Source organism: Trichechus manatus, unplaced genomic scaffold, assembly GCF_000243295.1.
Source record: "Trichechus manatus latirostris isolate Lorelei unplaced genomic scaffold, TriManLat1.0 scaffold00016, whole genome shotgun sequence".
NCBI classification, from domain to species: domain Eukaryota; kingdom Metazoa; phylum Chordata; class Mammalia; order Sirenia; family Trichechidae; genus Trichechus; species Trichechus manatus.
Genome location: NW_004443952.1, coordinates 15,873,579 through 15,889,315, shown reverse-complemented (window position 1 = coordinate 15,889,315; position 15,737 = coordinate 15,873,579). Strand labels below are relative to the sequence as shown.

Below are 15,737 nucleotides of genomic sequence, written 5' to 3'. Positions count from 1 at the left end.
AGACTCTTTTAGTAGGGGAATTTGTCCTATTTACCTTTACAATTTTAAATGAGATATTTGGTTTTACTGATATTTTCTGTTTTTCCTTAAATTTGTGTTTTCTTAACTTTGTTTTCCCTACCTTTACTATATTTTCTTTGCTTTGTCTTCTCCCTTGCTTTGGATGGGATACATTATGCCTTTATTTCTACAGTTGCTAACATATGTTTCCAAAAAACATTTTTTAACCTAGAATGGATTATTATTAAAGGCTGAAATGAAATGGTATATGTTGACTTCCCCCTTACCTCCTTTAAATTTAGCATAAACTTTTTTTTTTCTTTTCCTATTGCCTTCGGCCCACTCCCACTTTTTAGCCTTTGTTAAATAATCTGTGCTTTGTATCCAGGTATTTTAAAATTAAGATATTCACATGCTGTATCTTCATTTTAAAAATTTTATCTTTGCATTGAAAGTTTCATTTACATCTAAGCTTCCCTGTAACTGGTTTTAGTGAGAACTACTGGTCCTTTTTTCATAAAACTCCATTCTTGAATTCTTAATTTCAGTTCATCTTTATATTGAATGGAATGTGAATTCAAGTAACTTGTTCATGAAAGGCTCATGGGTGGTATATTTTCTTAACTCTTCATATCTAAGAGTGTCTTTGCCTTCACATGTGAATATTGAGTTTATTGGATATAAAATTCTTAAGGCACAATATGTTCCCTTGCATCTGTACTTTATTTCACAGAATAAGTTGGAGACTACTCTAAATTTCATTCCTTGGCCCGTATGCCTGTTTCACCTACCTAGATGTTTATATAATTTTTTATTTGTCCTTATAATTAAAATATTTTGTGTAATTCTAAATCTTAATGAAGTTTGCCTACGATCTTGTTTTGGGGGGATCTTTTTTTAACTCTAAGTTTTCTTTATCTGTATTTGGTGGTGGTTTCCATGTCAGTGGTTTTCTTCTTCAGGTCAGCATTCATTCTTCTTGCTGTCCGCTTCTACATTATCATTTTAATCTCTCTCTCTTTTTTTTTTAATCATTTCCTTTACATTCTAGGAGAGCTCTTCAAGTTTATCTTCCTTATCACTGATTCAGTTTTCCTCACTATCGGTTCTGTACTTGACTACCTGTATACAACCAGGATCTTAACTGAGCTGTTCCAATTTCATTTTATTTGTAGTTCTTTCTTCTCTCACCCACCTTTCTTTTCATTTCAGCTTGTAGCCTTTGTATCTAATTCTGTATTTAGATGGACGGGTCTTACAATAACTCTAGATTTGAATCCCAGCTCTACTACTTACTGGGTATGTGACATTTGGCATGTTACTTAATCTTCCTAAATATCAGTTTTATCCTTTGTAAAGTGAAGCTAATAATATCTACTTATTAGTGTTTTGGTGATTATAGTAGGTTATATTTATCAAGTGCTTAGCACAGTTAACGGCACAAATTTAAATTCTTAATAAATGGTATTTACTGTGGCTGTTGCAAACAACGTCCTCCTTGATGTCATTGAATCTCATTTTATTTTTCTTGAACTTCAGCTTTTCTCTCATCACTTTTTATTCTTGTTTGTAGAGAATAGGTTTCCTCCTTTTTTCTGAAGATATTAAACCGTTTTCTAAACCATTTTCTTGTACTGGCGAGATTTCAAACTGGGATTATTTCCAGTGCTCTGAAATATTTTTCATAGACTCCTGGTTGTTTTGGTTTGTTTACTCATCTTCAACAGAAGAAAAATTCACACTAAGTACTTGCTAACAGAGAAGGTACAGAATTTCCCTTTGACTCCATTCATTCTGTCCTTGAGTGCAGTTGGAGGTCAGGTTGCTGTGTACAGATCTTAGCCCAGTTTATAATCCACAGGCATTCATCTTATCCACCTACACACACAGCTCTACTCTGAATCTTCCGTTTCTTTACCATGAAGGAAAAGCCTGCAAGGCCCTACAGTATGATCTGGTCCCTAGCTACCCTTCTGCTTACATTCCCTGCCACTTTCCCCCTTGTTTATTGCTGTAGCCACAATGGCCTCCTTCTTTCTCTCATGCTAGGCAGGGCCCCATCACAGCATCTTAGAACTTCTACTGCCTCTTGCCCTAGATAGTTTCATGGATTGCTCTCTCTCTTTTTCTGCAAGTCCCTTGCTCACATATCATCTTAACAGTGAGGCTTTGCTTACCCATCTTATATAAAATTGCAACCCTTTCCCAATCCCAGCACTTTTTACCCCTCTTACCAGGCAACTTTTTCTTAGCCTTAGTATATTCTGTATTTACTTGTTTTCCTTTTACTGTATAAACTCTGTGGAGGTGGGACTTTGTTTTGCTCACTGCTGTATCCCCAGCAACTAGAACAGTAGATGCTATAGTCACTCAGAATGTTGGCTGAATGGGTTGAATGAACGTATGTAATGCAGCTCTCTTATACGGAGGTAGCTTTGCCTTTCTCTTCATTCTGGTTCTCCGAATATCTGAGCCAGTGTTGGAGATAAAAACTCTTATCCCTAATGCCTACTGCTATTAGAGATTTTCTGTCTTTGCTCCTACCTTTGGTGGGAGCTACTCTTTTGGTCTCCATTTATTCACTTAACAAATATTTAATCAGTTGCTTGCCTCTAAGCACTAGGCGCTAGGATACTGTGGTAAGTACAACAGAGAAGATCTTTGTCTTCCTTGAGCATCATCACTGATTTTTTGTGACCCTTACTTACTTCCACAGCCTCTCCAGTTTAAACAGATGCTGAGGCTCTCTTTCTGATCAGTTCCTCTCAGGAGTTTGGGAACAGTATCTGTTTTTGCTGGCCTCTCTCAGCTTCAGAGTCTATAATAAGTAAAGTTGAAGCAAGTTTATTGGATACACTGAAGGATTTGTAAGTGCCTAATGTGAAAGATAGTAGTAGGGTAATTGGAACTCCCCTTATGCTGGCAAAAAACTGTAGCCACATACCTTCCATCCATGTCCCTTCCAAGTGAACTATCACTCCATTAGCCCCATGAGAATGTATAAGAAAGGTCCAGAAAATTGAGGGTTTATGTTACACATTTTCTTGTGTTAATTATTGGGAAAAATTTTTTTGTGTGTGTGTGTCTCCAGGTGGCACAGGTGTACTATGGTGGTTATATGCAAAGCAAAGAAAGTCTCCCAAAGAAACAGTTATCCCTGAACAGCTTCAGATAGCTGAAGACAATCTTCGGGCTCTCCTCATCTATGCCATTTCAGCTACAGTGTTCACAGTGAGTGCAGGCTTGGGTGTATCTTTTTCTAGTTTTGGGTTTTTATTTACAGGAGATCATTGTTGGAGCAGAAACTCGCCGCTAGCATTTGCATTCCTAAAATAAAATAAATTCTCTATCCCACAGTCTGTGCAGCCCTAAAAAAGTCTTCAGGAAGCTTCTCTAAAGAGGAATGCTATTTGATACAATACTTAGTTCTAGTCTGCCTGAGGGTAGAGGAGTTTTTCTCTAGAAAAAGGATTCTCTAGAATTTTTACCTAAGATATTCACTTATAGTCTTTTATCATTTGCTATAAAAGCATATTTTGTACTGTTACCAGGTAATAGAAGTACTTTAAAAAAATTCTCTTTGCTATAGAAAAATATGTGAAGAAACAGGCCACTTCATATTCCATTTACTTGTTCATTGATTGTTTATTTTCCCCTTTAAACTTTTATTTTAACAATGTGCATTATTTCAAAAATGTAGACAAGGTTCACTGCTGACCCACTACACAGTTAAAATTACTAATTAACATGTGGTTAAATAATCTACGCTCCTATTTTTGATTCATCTTCTTCACCCTAGTCTACTTCTAGGAGCACTCCTAAGCTTTTTATTGAGCATTAGAAATAAATAATAAAACCAACTACTTAAGACCATTCATGCCAAGCAATATTTGTTAGATATTATTCTGCAAATATGTATTAATCATTTTCTAAGTATGATTCCCTGTGCCAGGTACCAGGGAATACAAAGGGTGAATCTGGGATGGACCCTACTCTTAAGGAGCTCTTGGTCCACTGGGGGAGATGAGATACATATAAATACCTCTGGTGCTTTTGTGGTGATGGCATGTGGTCCTCTCCCCTATTTCTCAGAGTGGCAAGCATGTATCTATTCAAATAAATTAAGAGTCTTATCCTTATTGACTGTTAGGCACAAATAACATGTTTTGATTCCGAATGAGTGGAGAAGTGAAAGATAGAAGAGTTCTAGGATATAGTAATACATTGACAAATCCTGTTATGTTTAATTTTAAAGGACAATTAGTAGCCGTAACATACAGTTGAAAGGGATAAGCACTACGAGAGGTACAGACTGATTAAGTATTACTGAGATTCAGAGAATGATACTTCCAGGTTTTAAAAGATTTATGTTAAAAGTTTCCACCATTGTTCAGCTTCTGTTTTCACCACTTAAACAGTTTGCCACTGGGATCTCACACTTCCCATTCTCTCTGGACAGGTTATCTTGTTCCTGATAATGTTGGTTATGCGCAAACGTGTTGCTCTCACCATTGCCTTGTTCCACGTGGCTGGCAAGGTTTTCATTCACTTGCCACTGCTAGTCTGCCAACCCTTTTGGACTTTCTTTGCTCTTGTCCTGTTTTGGGTATACTGGATCATGACACTTCTTTTTCTTGGCACTACCGGTAAGAAGACATATTACTTTGTTCTCTTGGTGATAAATATGCTTTATCTTAAATATTTTAAAACATCAGGGAGGTAAGATTCTTCAGACATTTGTCGACCAAAGTTCAGTAACTATCAGAACGAGCCATGGTAATGGCTCTTCGGAAAGCCATTCCCTGCTCATGATCTTTAGGTCATCCTAGCAATGAGGGTCTAAAGGAGGTAAGATCTAAAATTCCATGCTATTTTTGAGGTGGTCATAGATTTGAAGTAAGTTCCTGTATCGACTCGGACATTTGGATCTATTCTAAAATGAACTGATGATTATGGTGCCACTATGGAGTGGCCTCAAACCCCAGTTTCAGCCAAGGATTGACTTGCTTCCTTGAGATTTTCTAGACTGGAAATTATCTGAACCTAGCTAGAGCTCCTAGTGATTAAATAGTTCCGTTAGATTGCCACACTTACTTGTAACCACACTCAATAGCAAAAGGTGGCCTAAGTGGAACTAATTGTGAGGAGTAGCATAAGGGTAGTAAACCTGAATGTAACTTTTCTGGCCATTCAGCACACATTCACCAACTGACTATAATACTGATTTCTGCCCTTTGCTAACAACTTAAGCCCATAGTTATTGGATAGCTTGGGGAAAAAAAATTGAAGTGTTTGAAATCCGTACCTAAACTGAATAACTGATAATATGGTATATTCCGATAGAATAACTTTTAAAAGCTTTATGTGATGCCCATGAGGAAATCAAAATGCATTATTGTACAATGCTTAATTTCACAACTTTTTTAATTGATAGTTATTTTTGCCCCTTAATCAAAGAGACCCATGGTCATGAAGTTTGGAGGGGTGGGATAGGAATTTATTCTTGGAAATTAATTTCTTATATTTAGTGGCCATATTTCTTGATTTACACTTCATGTGCTTCTTGTTTCCTTCCTTGGTATGTTTGTAGGCACTGCTGTTCAGAATGAGGAAGGCTTTGTGGAGTTCAAAGTTTCTGGGCCTCTGCAGTACATGTGGTGGTACCACGGAGTGGGCCTAATTTGGATCAGTGAATTCATTCTAGCTTGTCAGCAGATGACTGTGGCAGGAGCTGTGGTAACATACTATTTTACTAGGTGAGAATTTGTACTTGTCTACAAAACTCAAACTTCTGCGTGATTGATTGTGTCTTGAGGTTGAAGGGGAAGAGAATGGGACTGAGGCTGGTAGAGTTTCATTTCCTCGAAGTGAATACAGTAGGCCCTCTGTATCCATGAGTTCTGCCTTTGCAGGTTCAACCAACTGCAGATCAAAAATATTTGGGTACATGTACTATGTAGTTAGGCCTATGATTGTTGTGTCTGTACTGAACACGTATAGACTTTTTTCCTTTTCATTATACCCTAAACAATACAGTATAACAACTATTTACATAGCATTTACATTGTATTAGGTATTATAAGTAATCTAGAGATGATTTAAAGTATATAAGAAGATATGCTTAGTTTATATGCAAATACTGTGCCATTTTATATAAGGGACTTGAGTATCCACGGATTTTGGTATCTGCGAGGGGTCTTGGAAACCAGTCCCCTGCAGATACTGAGGGACGACTGTATGACAAAATGTTGATAATTCTGGGAAGTGGGAAAATGGGAGGCTGTTATTTTTATTCTTTATACTTTTCTGTAATTTTCTCAAAAAAAAAAAAAAAAAAGTCAGAACAGCAGGTGATGATATAACAAAATTATATTTAGTAGAGGAATGAATCTCGTAGTGGTACCTTATATGATACTTTTTACTTTATATAAAAGTCCAACAAAGAACACTAAACCTTTTTATTTCTTTGGATCAGAACGATTGTTGAGAGTCCCCTTTCCTAACTTCAGAATTGAGTATTAACACTGTAGGTCTCATAGTTTCCTATTAATGAGGTGCTAGGTCTAGTTAGAACGTCTTTTTAATTTATTTTCTGATTGTACAGTTAACACCATAGATATTCACTAACAAGAGCTTTCAAAGAACTATTTTATTAACTGAAAGTATTAGAATAATAGGGTCGCTACTAGGTCGCTATGAGTCAACATCGACTCCACGGCAACAAGTTTTTTTTGTTTTTTGTTTTTTAAATTAGAGCAAAGGAACCCCATGAAACTACCATATGGAAATGAAACATTAATTTTATATGGGACATCTGTAGCATTTATATTAGTTGTACCTTACTTTGCAATTTTGTCATAAAGCTAGAATAAGAGAACAATTGTTTCACTGTATTGGACTTTAAACCATTCTTATGTTTCCAACCTGGCATAGGGTTTGTTTTAATTATCTTTCTGGTCATTTTTAAAATAGGGATAAAAGGAATTTGCCATTTACACCCATTTTGGCATCAGTGAATCGCCTTATTCGTTATCACCTTGGTACTGTGGCAAAAGGATCGTTCATTATCACATTAGTCAAAATTCCACGAATGATCCTTATGTATATTCACAGTCAGCTTAAAGGAAAGGTAAGGGGAAAATGCTTTTCTCTGGTTCTCTGTGGACACACTCCAGATCTTAATTCTGCATGTACTAAAGCACCCAACCATGTTAAATCCAAAGTTGTGAATGTTTTCTTCAAAGTCTTTACAAACTGGAATCCAGTCCTTCCCCCATGTCTCCCACTCATGCATACCCTAAGCTCTGGCAAAATCCACCTTATCACTGGTTACTAAAAGTGTGCCCTGCTTTTTCTTCCTTTGTGTTGACTCATACACGTTCCTCCTTCTCTGTCCTTTTCTCTATCCTTGACTGTGTGACATGCATTTCAACATGGTTTAGTTCAAATGACATCTCTTCCTACAAACTTTTCCTGATTCCTCCCAAAGAATGTTTTTCCTTTCTGTTCTCCACCTTATAGTACTTAGTATCTGTATCATATTCTGATTTTAGCCTTTTTTTATGTTTAGCATTTTGTTTCTCCTACTAGATTGTAAGCTCATTGCTGGTTTTATATACCTCACTGTATCATATTTGCAGTAAGTGATGATTAAATGTTGAATTGAAACTGATTAGAAATAATTCAGCCATTATGTTTTGAGGAGAAAAGGGATGAGATGGCGGCTTTGAAGGATAGATTGTGATTTTTTAAGTTTTTATTTATTTATTTTTAGTGTTTGAAGACGTATATGTTTGTTTGTTTTTTAAATTATTCCTATTTTTCCCCCTTTCTAGGAAAATGCCTGTGCTCGATGTATGCTGAAATCTTGCATTTGTTGCCTTTGGTGTCTTGAAAAGTGCCTAAATTATTTAAATCAGGTGAAATATTTTTAAGTATATATCTACATTCACTTCCAAAGATAGGTTCATTTCTTCACCCAAGATAAAATAATTGAGCTTTATTGAAAGAATGTTATGTTTTTCTTGTGCTGTTGTATATTGTATTTTGATCAAATCTGTATATTTCAATCAAATTCTTATTTTTTAAATTAACGTATGTCTTACCAAGGCTCATTATTGTATTAATCTTAATTTTAATACATAAAAAAAATCATTAGAGTTCATCTTTCAGGAAAGATATTTATTCCTTACTTTTTAATTCACATCCTTTCATCTTAGATTTCCTAAGAATCTCTCTGCTTCAGTTGTCATTCTATTAAAGAATGTGGTTTGAAAGCTTCAGTTTAGAGAAAAGCTGTTGTGACACCTTCTTTGAAACTCTCTACCATTGTTCAAAACTCATTTACTCTCTGTGGTGATTATTTCTTGTTTGTTTGTTCAACTGATAACATCTATGGCATTTGTCTGGGAAGTGTCATCAGAGGAAATACTTTCTGAGGTTGAATGGAGGAATTGCTGCTTATTGAGATAACAGTTCTGGGAGGGGTGGGTTCCTCTGTCTTTTTGCATCTGAGCTTGTAGGACTCACTGTGGAGCAGCACTCTTCCCACCTTCACTTTCTTTTTACTACTTTTCTCCATTCCCTGAAAATCAGTGCTAACATATTGATGCCCTTATTGAATAGACCAAAGATAAAAATTGACTTTCTCACCATTTATCTCTGACTGAAGAGTAGAGTTCCACTTTCCATTCCCTCCAGGATAGTCAAATAATGATAGTTGTCCTGTGGCCATGGTATTGAACATGGCTGCAGTTTGCTTTATTGGGGTTCTCTGGTTAATACTGGAAAGTAGCTGTATTTCATTAAGATGATACTTTTTTCTTTTGTGCTTTAGGTGAAAGTTTACAGAGCAAATTAGTCTCCTATTTGATAGTTTGTACATAAAGTGTGATTTCATGACCTTGGTTTCATTCTCCACAATATGTCAGCACTCTCCCCATTTCTGCCCTTATTTCCCCATTTTCCTTTATCCTGATTTCCTACCCCTTCCTGCCTTCTCATCTTTGCTTTTGGGCAGATAAAATGCCATTTTGATCTCATGTAATTGATTATTCTAAGGAGTGCGTTCCTCTGGTGTTATTGTTTATCTTACGTGCTTGTCTGTTGTTTGGTTGGAAGGTGGTCTCCAGGAATGGTTTCATTTCCAGGTCAGAAGGGTGTCTTAGGGCCACAGTCTCAGGGGCTCCTCCAGTCCCTTCAGACTAGCAAGCCTGGTCTTTTTTGTGAATTTGTGTTTTTGTTCTACAGTTTTCTTCTGCTCTGTCCAGGACCCTCTGCTGTGATCCCAGTCAGAGCAGTTGGTAGTGGTAGCCAGGCACCATCTAGTTCTTCTGGTCTTGGGATCATGTAGGCTGTGGTTCATGTGGTCCATTAGTCCTTTGTACTAATTGCTCCCTTGAGTCTTTGGTCTCTTTCACTCTCCCTTGCTGCGGATGAGAAGAGACCAATAGTTGTATCTTAGATGGCTGCTTGCAAGCTTTTAACACTACCCAACAAAGTAGGATGCAGAGCACTGTTGTTATGGACTATGTTGCGCCAATTGTTATAGATGTCTCCCGAGTCTATGATCCTTTGTCCTGTAGCCTAGGTACTTCATCCCGTGAGATGTTTGGTTATGTCTAAGAGGTTGCCCTGACTTTACCCCTTCTGTGCTCTATATGAGCTGCACCTACAATCACGTCTGTAGAAATATCCACCACCAAACCTATATTTGCCAGTGGGTATGTTCCCTTACATCCTCCCACACCTCTTGGCATATCTATCTACCTATTTGTCCCTTTGTAAATTATTGTTTGTTAATTCTATTGCTGCAGGATTGTCTAAGCTATAGTAGTAGTTGCCGTTTATTCATGTGTTCCTCAGTGTCCTCTCTTGCCTTGGTCATGTTGTACTGACTCACTCCATATTATGTATTGCCTTTCCCTTCACCAGTATTAACTCATATCTTCTGTCTAACTGGTAATTTTCCCTCACTCCTGCTCCCCTCCCTACTATCAAAGAATATTTCTTCTTTTTTTCCTGTGTGTAAATCTTTTGTTGTTACTTTATAGTAGTGGTCTTACACAATATTTGACTGACTTATACAATGATTGACTTATTTCATTCACCATAATGTCCTCCAAATGCATCCATATTGTGAGATGTTTCATGGATTCGTCATTATTCTTTATTGTTGCATTGTGCTCCATTATGTGTAGGTACCACAGTTTGTAAATCTGTTCATCTGTTGATGGTCACTTAGGTTATTTCCATCTTTTCGCTGTTGTGAATCATGCTGCAGTGAACTGGGTGTGCATTATGTCTATTCGTGTCACAGCTCTTATTTCTTTAGGGAAGAAGATACATTCTTGCAAGATCATAATGTTCTCTATGGTCGTACAAGTATTTAGAAGGGCATTCTTAAAATAATAATGAGTATAATGACCTGAAAAAAAATATTTTCTTTAAAATTTGGCTTGGTACCAAGTCAGCTTTATCAAAAAGTTGATGGATGCACTAAAGGTCATCATCATTACATTTCACACCCACCACTAAATAGTTTATCCTCAGAGAGATCCTCAGCTTTCTGGTCTCATTTCCTACCACCTTCCCACAGGTACCTATTACTCTTACAGTTTCCTAAATGTGCCTTGAATGACTTCCTTCCAGCACCCCACTAGCTCCTACTGAGCCTTAATGATTCTGCCCAAGCATCACCTCTTCTAAGAAGTCCTCCCTCATCATCCCAACCCCTCCTCTAAGCTTCAGCAGCACCAGTTCATACCTCTGTCAAAACAATAAGCACACTGTGTTGAAAGTGTCTATTTACTTGTTTATCTTCACCTTTAGACTTTTAGCTCCCTAAGGACAAAGATCTTATCCTTTTTTTTTTTATTGCTCTAGAGACTAGCAAAGTACCTGGTATATAATAGATGGCCTTAAAATGTTTCCAAAATGAATTTTTAGTTCATCAGTGGATATTTGGATTCAAAAATACTGGCAGGGTGATATAAAACTATAAGTAAGAATCTTAAGAAGGAGATGTGCAGTTATACCAAGGAAGAAAGCAAACCATATGATATCAAGAGGGTCAGTAATCAGGTGAATAATCCAAGATTTTCAGCAGTCTTAACCAAAATATTAATCAACGATTTAGATCTGACAGTCCTGAGATGTATATCCCAACTGCAAGTTGATCTTCCTTGAATAGGTTTTGTCAATTTTGGACCTTCATTCTATTTGAGAGATGAAGGCAGGAGATTTGAGGATTTATGGGAAACATTAAAATTTACTCATAGTAATGAACACGTGGAAAAGGTCTGGGGAATGTGATTTCTTAGCTAGGATTAAGCTATTGCTTAGTAGTTCTGTTAGGGAATATGAAGTGCTACAATGTGGGGATTGATCACTAGTGGTGCTTCGTGTCTCCTGTGCCCATAGGGAATGGATTAATTTGAAATGAGGGCAACATATTGAAGATATGAGAACACTTCCTGTCATGAGAGGTTGAGCAATAAGTTTGGTTGCCAGGGGAATTTTTTAAACCTCCATCCTGTGAGATGTTTCAGAGCTAGGTGGGTACCCCTGTGTTTGAAGTGTTCAGAATGATGGGATCATGGCAGTATTGAGCAGATGACCTCCAAAGCGTTTTTACTAAAACTTAAAGGAACCAGTAGCGTGTAAGAGTATGACCTGCTGGTGTACAAGAGGGCACTCTTCTCAGTGCTGTCACACACATCCATCATCCCTGAGCCTACTGCTATACCAGAGATCAGGCCGTAGCTGGCACCAAGGTAACAGTCTGCTCATACCTTTCGTCTGTCTCCATTATTAATCTTCGCTCTCTGAAATGAAGTTTCCTTCTTGCAGTCACATGGGCTTGAGCACGCACTTTTATAGCCTTGCTTGAGAAAGTATAGTGGATAACTGGGGAGATGTACAGTGGAGAGAGCCCATGCCTATGTTTTAATCCAACAGTATAACTCTTAGGCAATTTTAGTGAGACCTCTGAGCCTCAGTTTCCTTCTTCAGTAGGTGGAGAACAATATACCGATTCCCATGGGCTGAATGTAATATTTAAATTTCGTTTAAGGATGAAATGTAATACAGATAAATCAACTCTTATAGTGTGTGGCTCTTGGTAGGCACCTAGTAAGTGTTGTTATTATTCTCCCTTCTCCACTCTCAATTTTTTTTTTAAATGAAACAAACTAAGAGAATTGTGGCAAAAATAATCTAAAAAGTAATTCTGAATATATATCTATTTTCCGTAAAAATAAATGGTATCTAAGATGTTAAAGAAGAATTTGGAAAACAAGGAAGAACAAGACATCACCTATAATTTCATTGTCCTAAAAATACAGGTACTGTCATTAAATTAGGGCCCTGGTGGTCCAGTGGTTAAGAGCTGTGGCTGCTAACCAAAACGTCAGCTGTTTGAATCCACCAGCTGCTCCTTGGAAACCCTATGGGGCAGTTCTACTCTGTTCCTTAGGGTTGCTATGAATCAGAATCGACTTGATGGCAGTGGGTTTTTTGGTATCATTAAAATACCTATTAGAGGCTTTGAAAAAAAAAAAAAAGTTCGTAATATTTCAGTGTGGTAAAGTCTAGTAATCTATAAGCCTCATCTGTAAAATGAGGATAATAATAGTATCTATCTTAGCTGTGAGGATGAAGAGAAAGAGTATCTACAGTGCTCTGAGCATGTGTTTGGAACACAGCAAATCCTTAGTGAATGACAGTTCTTATTCTGTAGTAATGCCCACAATTAGTTTCTTTTTAAGCTTTTTTGATGTGTAGCAGTTTTTATTTTTCTTTTGTTAGGTCTTTCAGTCTTTTCTTTTTATGGTTTCATACTTGGCTTTTATGATTAGAATCATCTTCCTCACCTCAAGATCAAATAATATTTCTATTTCTTACAGCCCTTTAGAGGTTTAATTTTTTAAATACTTAACTCTTTCATTTGTCTGGAATGTACTCATTGTCCTAGCACCAGTTAGTGAATTATCCAGCCTTTCTCCTCTTGTGAAATGCTAAGTTAATCATGTATTAAATTCTTATATATCATACTTGAGTTTCAGGACTTCAATTTTCAGTACCATTGATCTGTCTATTCTTATACCAGTACTGTAGTATTTAGTTGTTACAGTTTTGTTTTATTATATATCTCAAATATCTTAGGTTTCATATTTTCATTCTTATTTTTAAAAGATTTCTTGTCTATATCACCTGTTTACTCTTCCATCTTTAGATTATTCTGTAGAGTGCAGAAATGATAATACTAATTATAATGAGAGCTAATGTTTATTTAACAGTATGTGCCAGGCACTGTGCCTCACATTTTACATGCACTGTGTCCTATTTAGAGTTTTGTTTTGTCTAGTACTCTTTGGAGGGTGGTTAACAGTGATGTCATATCATTTTGGATTATTTTCCTCCTGTCACCCCCCCCCCCCAGTCCCTCCTGAGATCAGCATGAAACTTGAAGTCAGAAGCCTTGAGCAGGGCTACCAAACTCAAACACCTGTAGGGCCAGTTGAGGTAATGTAAATGAGTGAAACAGGCAGGAGCTAAGGCAATAGGGAGTGGTGAGGACTGTGATAAACTGGAGAGCTCATGCTTTATCTGGAGAGGGCAGTCACTATTTAGCTCTGGTAGACTCTTGCCATGTGAGAATTTTTGGTTTCTAGCTCTTCCAATTTTAAAGAAAAGCCAGAAGATTTGGGGTTCTGCTTCCAGAAAGGCGTATAAAATACTGGGCAACAAACAGCTATGTAGTACAAGAACTGTGAGAAGTGACAGCATAAGAGAAAGCCACCAGGGAGGAGACTGTGGGTTGCAGATAAAACAGCACAGCAATCTGATGCCATTTATTGTAAGAGCAGACAGCCCTTACGTCTCTCTGCAGCTTTTAAAGCATCACTAAATTGGTTAGAATGCATCGCTGCTGCTCGTAGTGATGGACCTAAGGCACCTAGGAAAGGTTAGATTATGTTTGATTTACTAAGACATGGAAGAAGTTATTGGATGTTAGAAAGGTTTGTGTGTGTTTATAAGTATCAGTATTTTTAAAGGACCAAAAGTAAACCAAATAGAATGCTCTTTTTACTATACCAAGGTTTTTTTTTTAATGTCTCATATTTCCCTGTGCTCAAACCCTGTGCTTTAACTATGCTTGATTTATATCTTGACCAAGTACGATTGCTTGTTGATGAAAATAATTGTTTTTACTTTTGTCCAGAATGCATACACAGCCACAGCTATCAACAGCACCAACTTCTGCACCTCAGCAAAGGATGCCTTTGTCATTCTGGTGGAGAATGCTTTGCGAGTGGCTGCCATCAACACAGTGGGGGACTTTATGCTATTCCTAGGCAAGGTAAGACCAAATGTATTGTCTAAGACATAAAATAATGTTTTTGCATGGATACATAATACATGTTTGTTCTTTAATTTTTAAATACTTGCCCCAATCAATAAACTAAAAGCAGCAATATATAGCAAGCCCTTAATATGTTGCAGGCACTGTTTTGAATGCTTTATATGCATTCTGCTCATTCATTCCCCATAACAAACTTATAAGTTCTGTTATTATCCTCATTTTACAAACGGGAAAACTGAGGCACAGAGGTTAAGTAATTTGTCCAAGGTGATACAGCTGCTTTTTCACGTTTCTCCTTACATGTTTTGAACTGTAAAGAATTAAGCAACAGTCTGTGTAGTGGTTAGGGTTACTGCATCTGGAGCCAGACTGCCTGCGTTTCAATCCTGGCTTTATCACTTCCTAGCTGTGTAACCTGGGGCAGATTGCAGAGCCACTCTGTGCCTCAGTTTGCTCACCCATAAAATTGGAGTAATAATAGTGCCAAACCTCTAGAATCATGAGGATTAGATAAGTTAATACATGTGTGGTACCAAGGACAGTACCTGGCACACTGCAGAACTCTTGATGAATGGTAGCTGTCGTTATCATTGTGATTGTATAGGGTTGTATATAAGCCCGCTTAAAATATAGCTGTTAGGAAATGAGACTTATACCTTCCGTGGAACTGTCTTAGAAGAGTAGATTTATTCTTTCGTATCAACGTCTACAATTAACACCTCAAGATGTTAACAGAGATTGTCTTTGGATATTGAAAGTATGGGTGATTTCAGCCTCCCCCCTTCAACTTTTTCTTAATAAATAATAAATAGCATTATAATTGAATTTCACTGTATCTGTATTTAAAATCATAAAACACTCAGAAAAATTTAAAAATTGAGGAAAGAAAAAGACTTATAATTCTACCACTATAACCTAAATATGTCTTATTATTTTTATATATTGTGTCTTAGAGTTTTTTCATAGGCTTATATTTCTACAATCGTAGCATAGTAATATACCTGTTTGTCCTGCCCTTTGTACTTCACATTTTATCATATACATTTTCAATACTGCTTTGATAATCTTCTAAGTACTCATTATCGTGATGGTCTATCAAATGCTGTACTTAAACATTCTCTTACTACCGAACACTTAGATTGCTCTAGCCAGTGTGCTTTTAAAATGTTTTTGCAAAGAAAAAAGAGGCATAACACTGAATGATTTGAAGTGAAAAGGTTCTTAGGCAATGTCATCCTAAAAGAAGTAAGACTAAAACTGTAGATAAATATATTTTCCAAATTTGCAGTTGAACTTACACTATAATCATTGTATTCATTCCTGTCAAGTTTTTGAATAAGAGGAAATTTTTTTTATAGTAAGGGTTGAACGA

At 36.8% G+C, this 15,737-nt stretch overlaps 1 protein-coding gene across 3 annotated transcripts in view; it reads left to right on the top strand.

Annotated features, from left to right (window-relative positions):
• SLC44A1 (solute carrier family 44 member 1) overlaps positions 1–15,737 on the top strand; it is a 147,417-nt gene that overhangs the window by 118,701 nt on the left and 12,979 nt on the right. For all 3 annotated transcript variants that reach the window (XM_012554372.2, XM_023727432.1, XM_023727431.1), the window contains 6 exons: positions 3,092–3,231; positions 4,460–4,646; positions 5,591–5,756; positions 6,973–7,129; positions 7,836–7,919; positions 14,225–14,362. In XM_012554372.2, the coding sequence (XP_012409826.2) occupies positions 3,092–3,231; positions 4,460–4,646; positions 5,591–5,756; positions 6,973–7,129; positions 7,836–7,919; positions 14,225–14,362 (872 nt within the window). The remainder of the gene's footprint in view (positions 1–3,091; positions 3,232–4,459; positions 4,647–5,590; positions 5,757–6,972; positions 7,130–7,835; positions 7,920–14,224; positions 14,363–15,737) is intronic.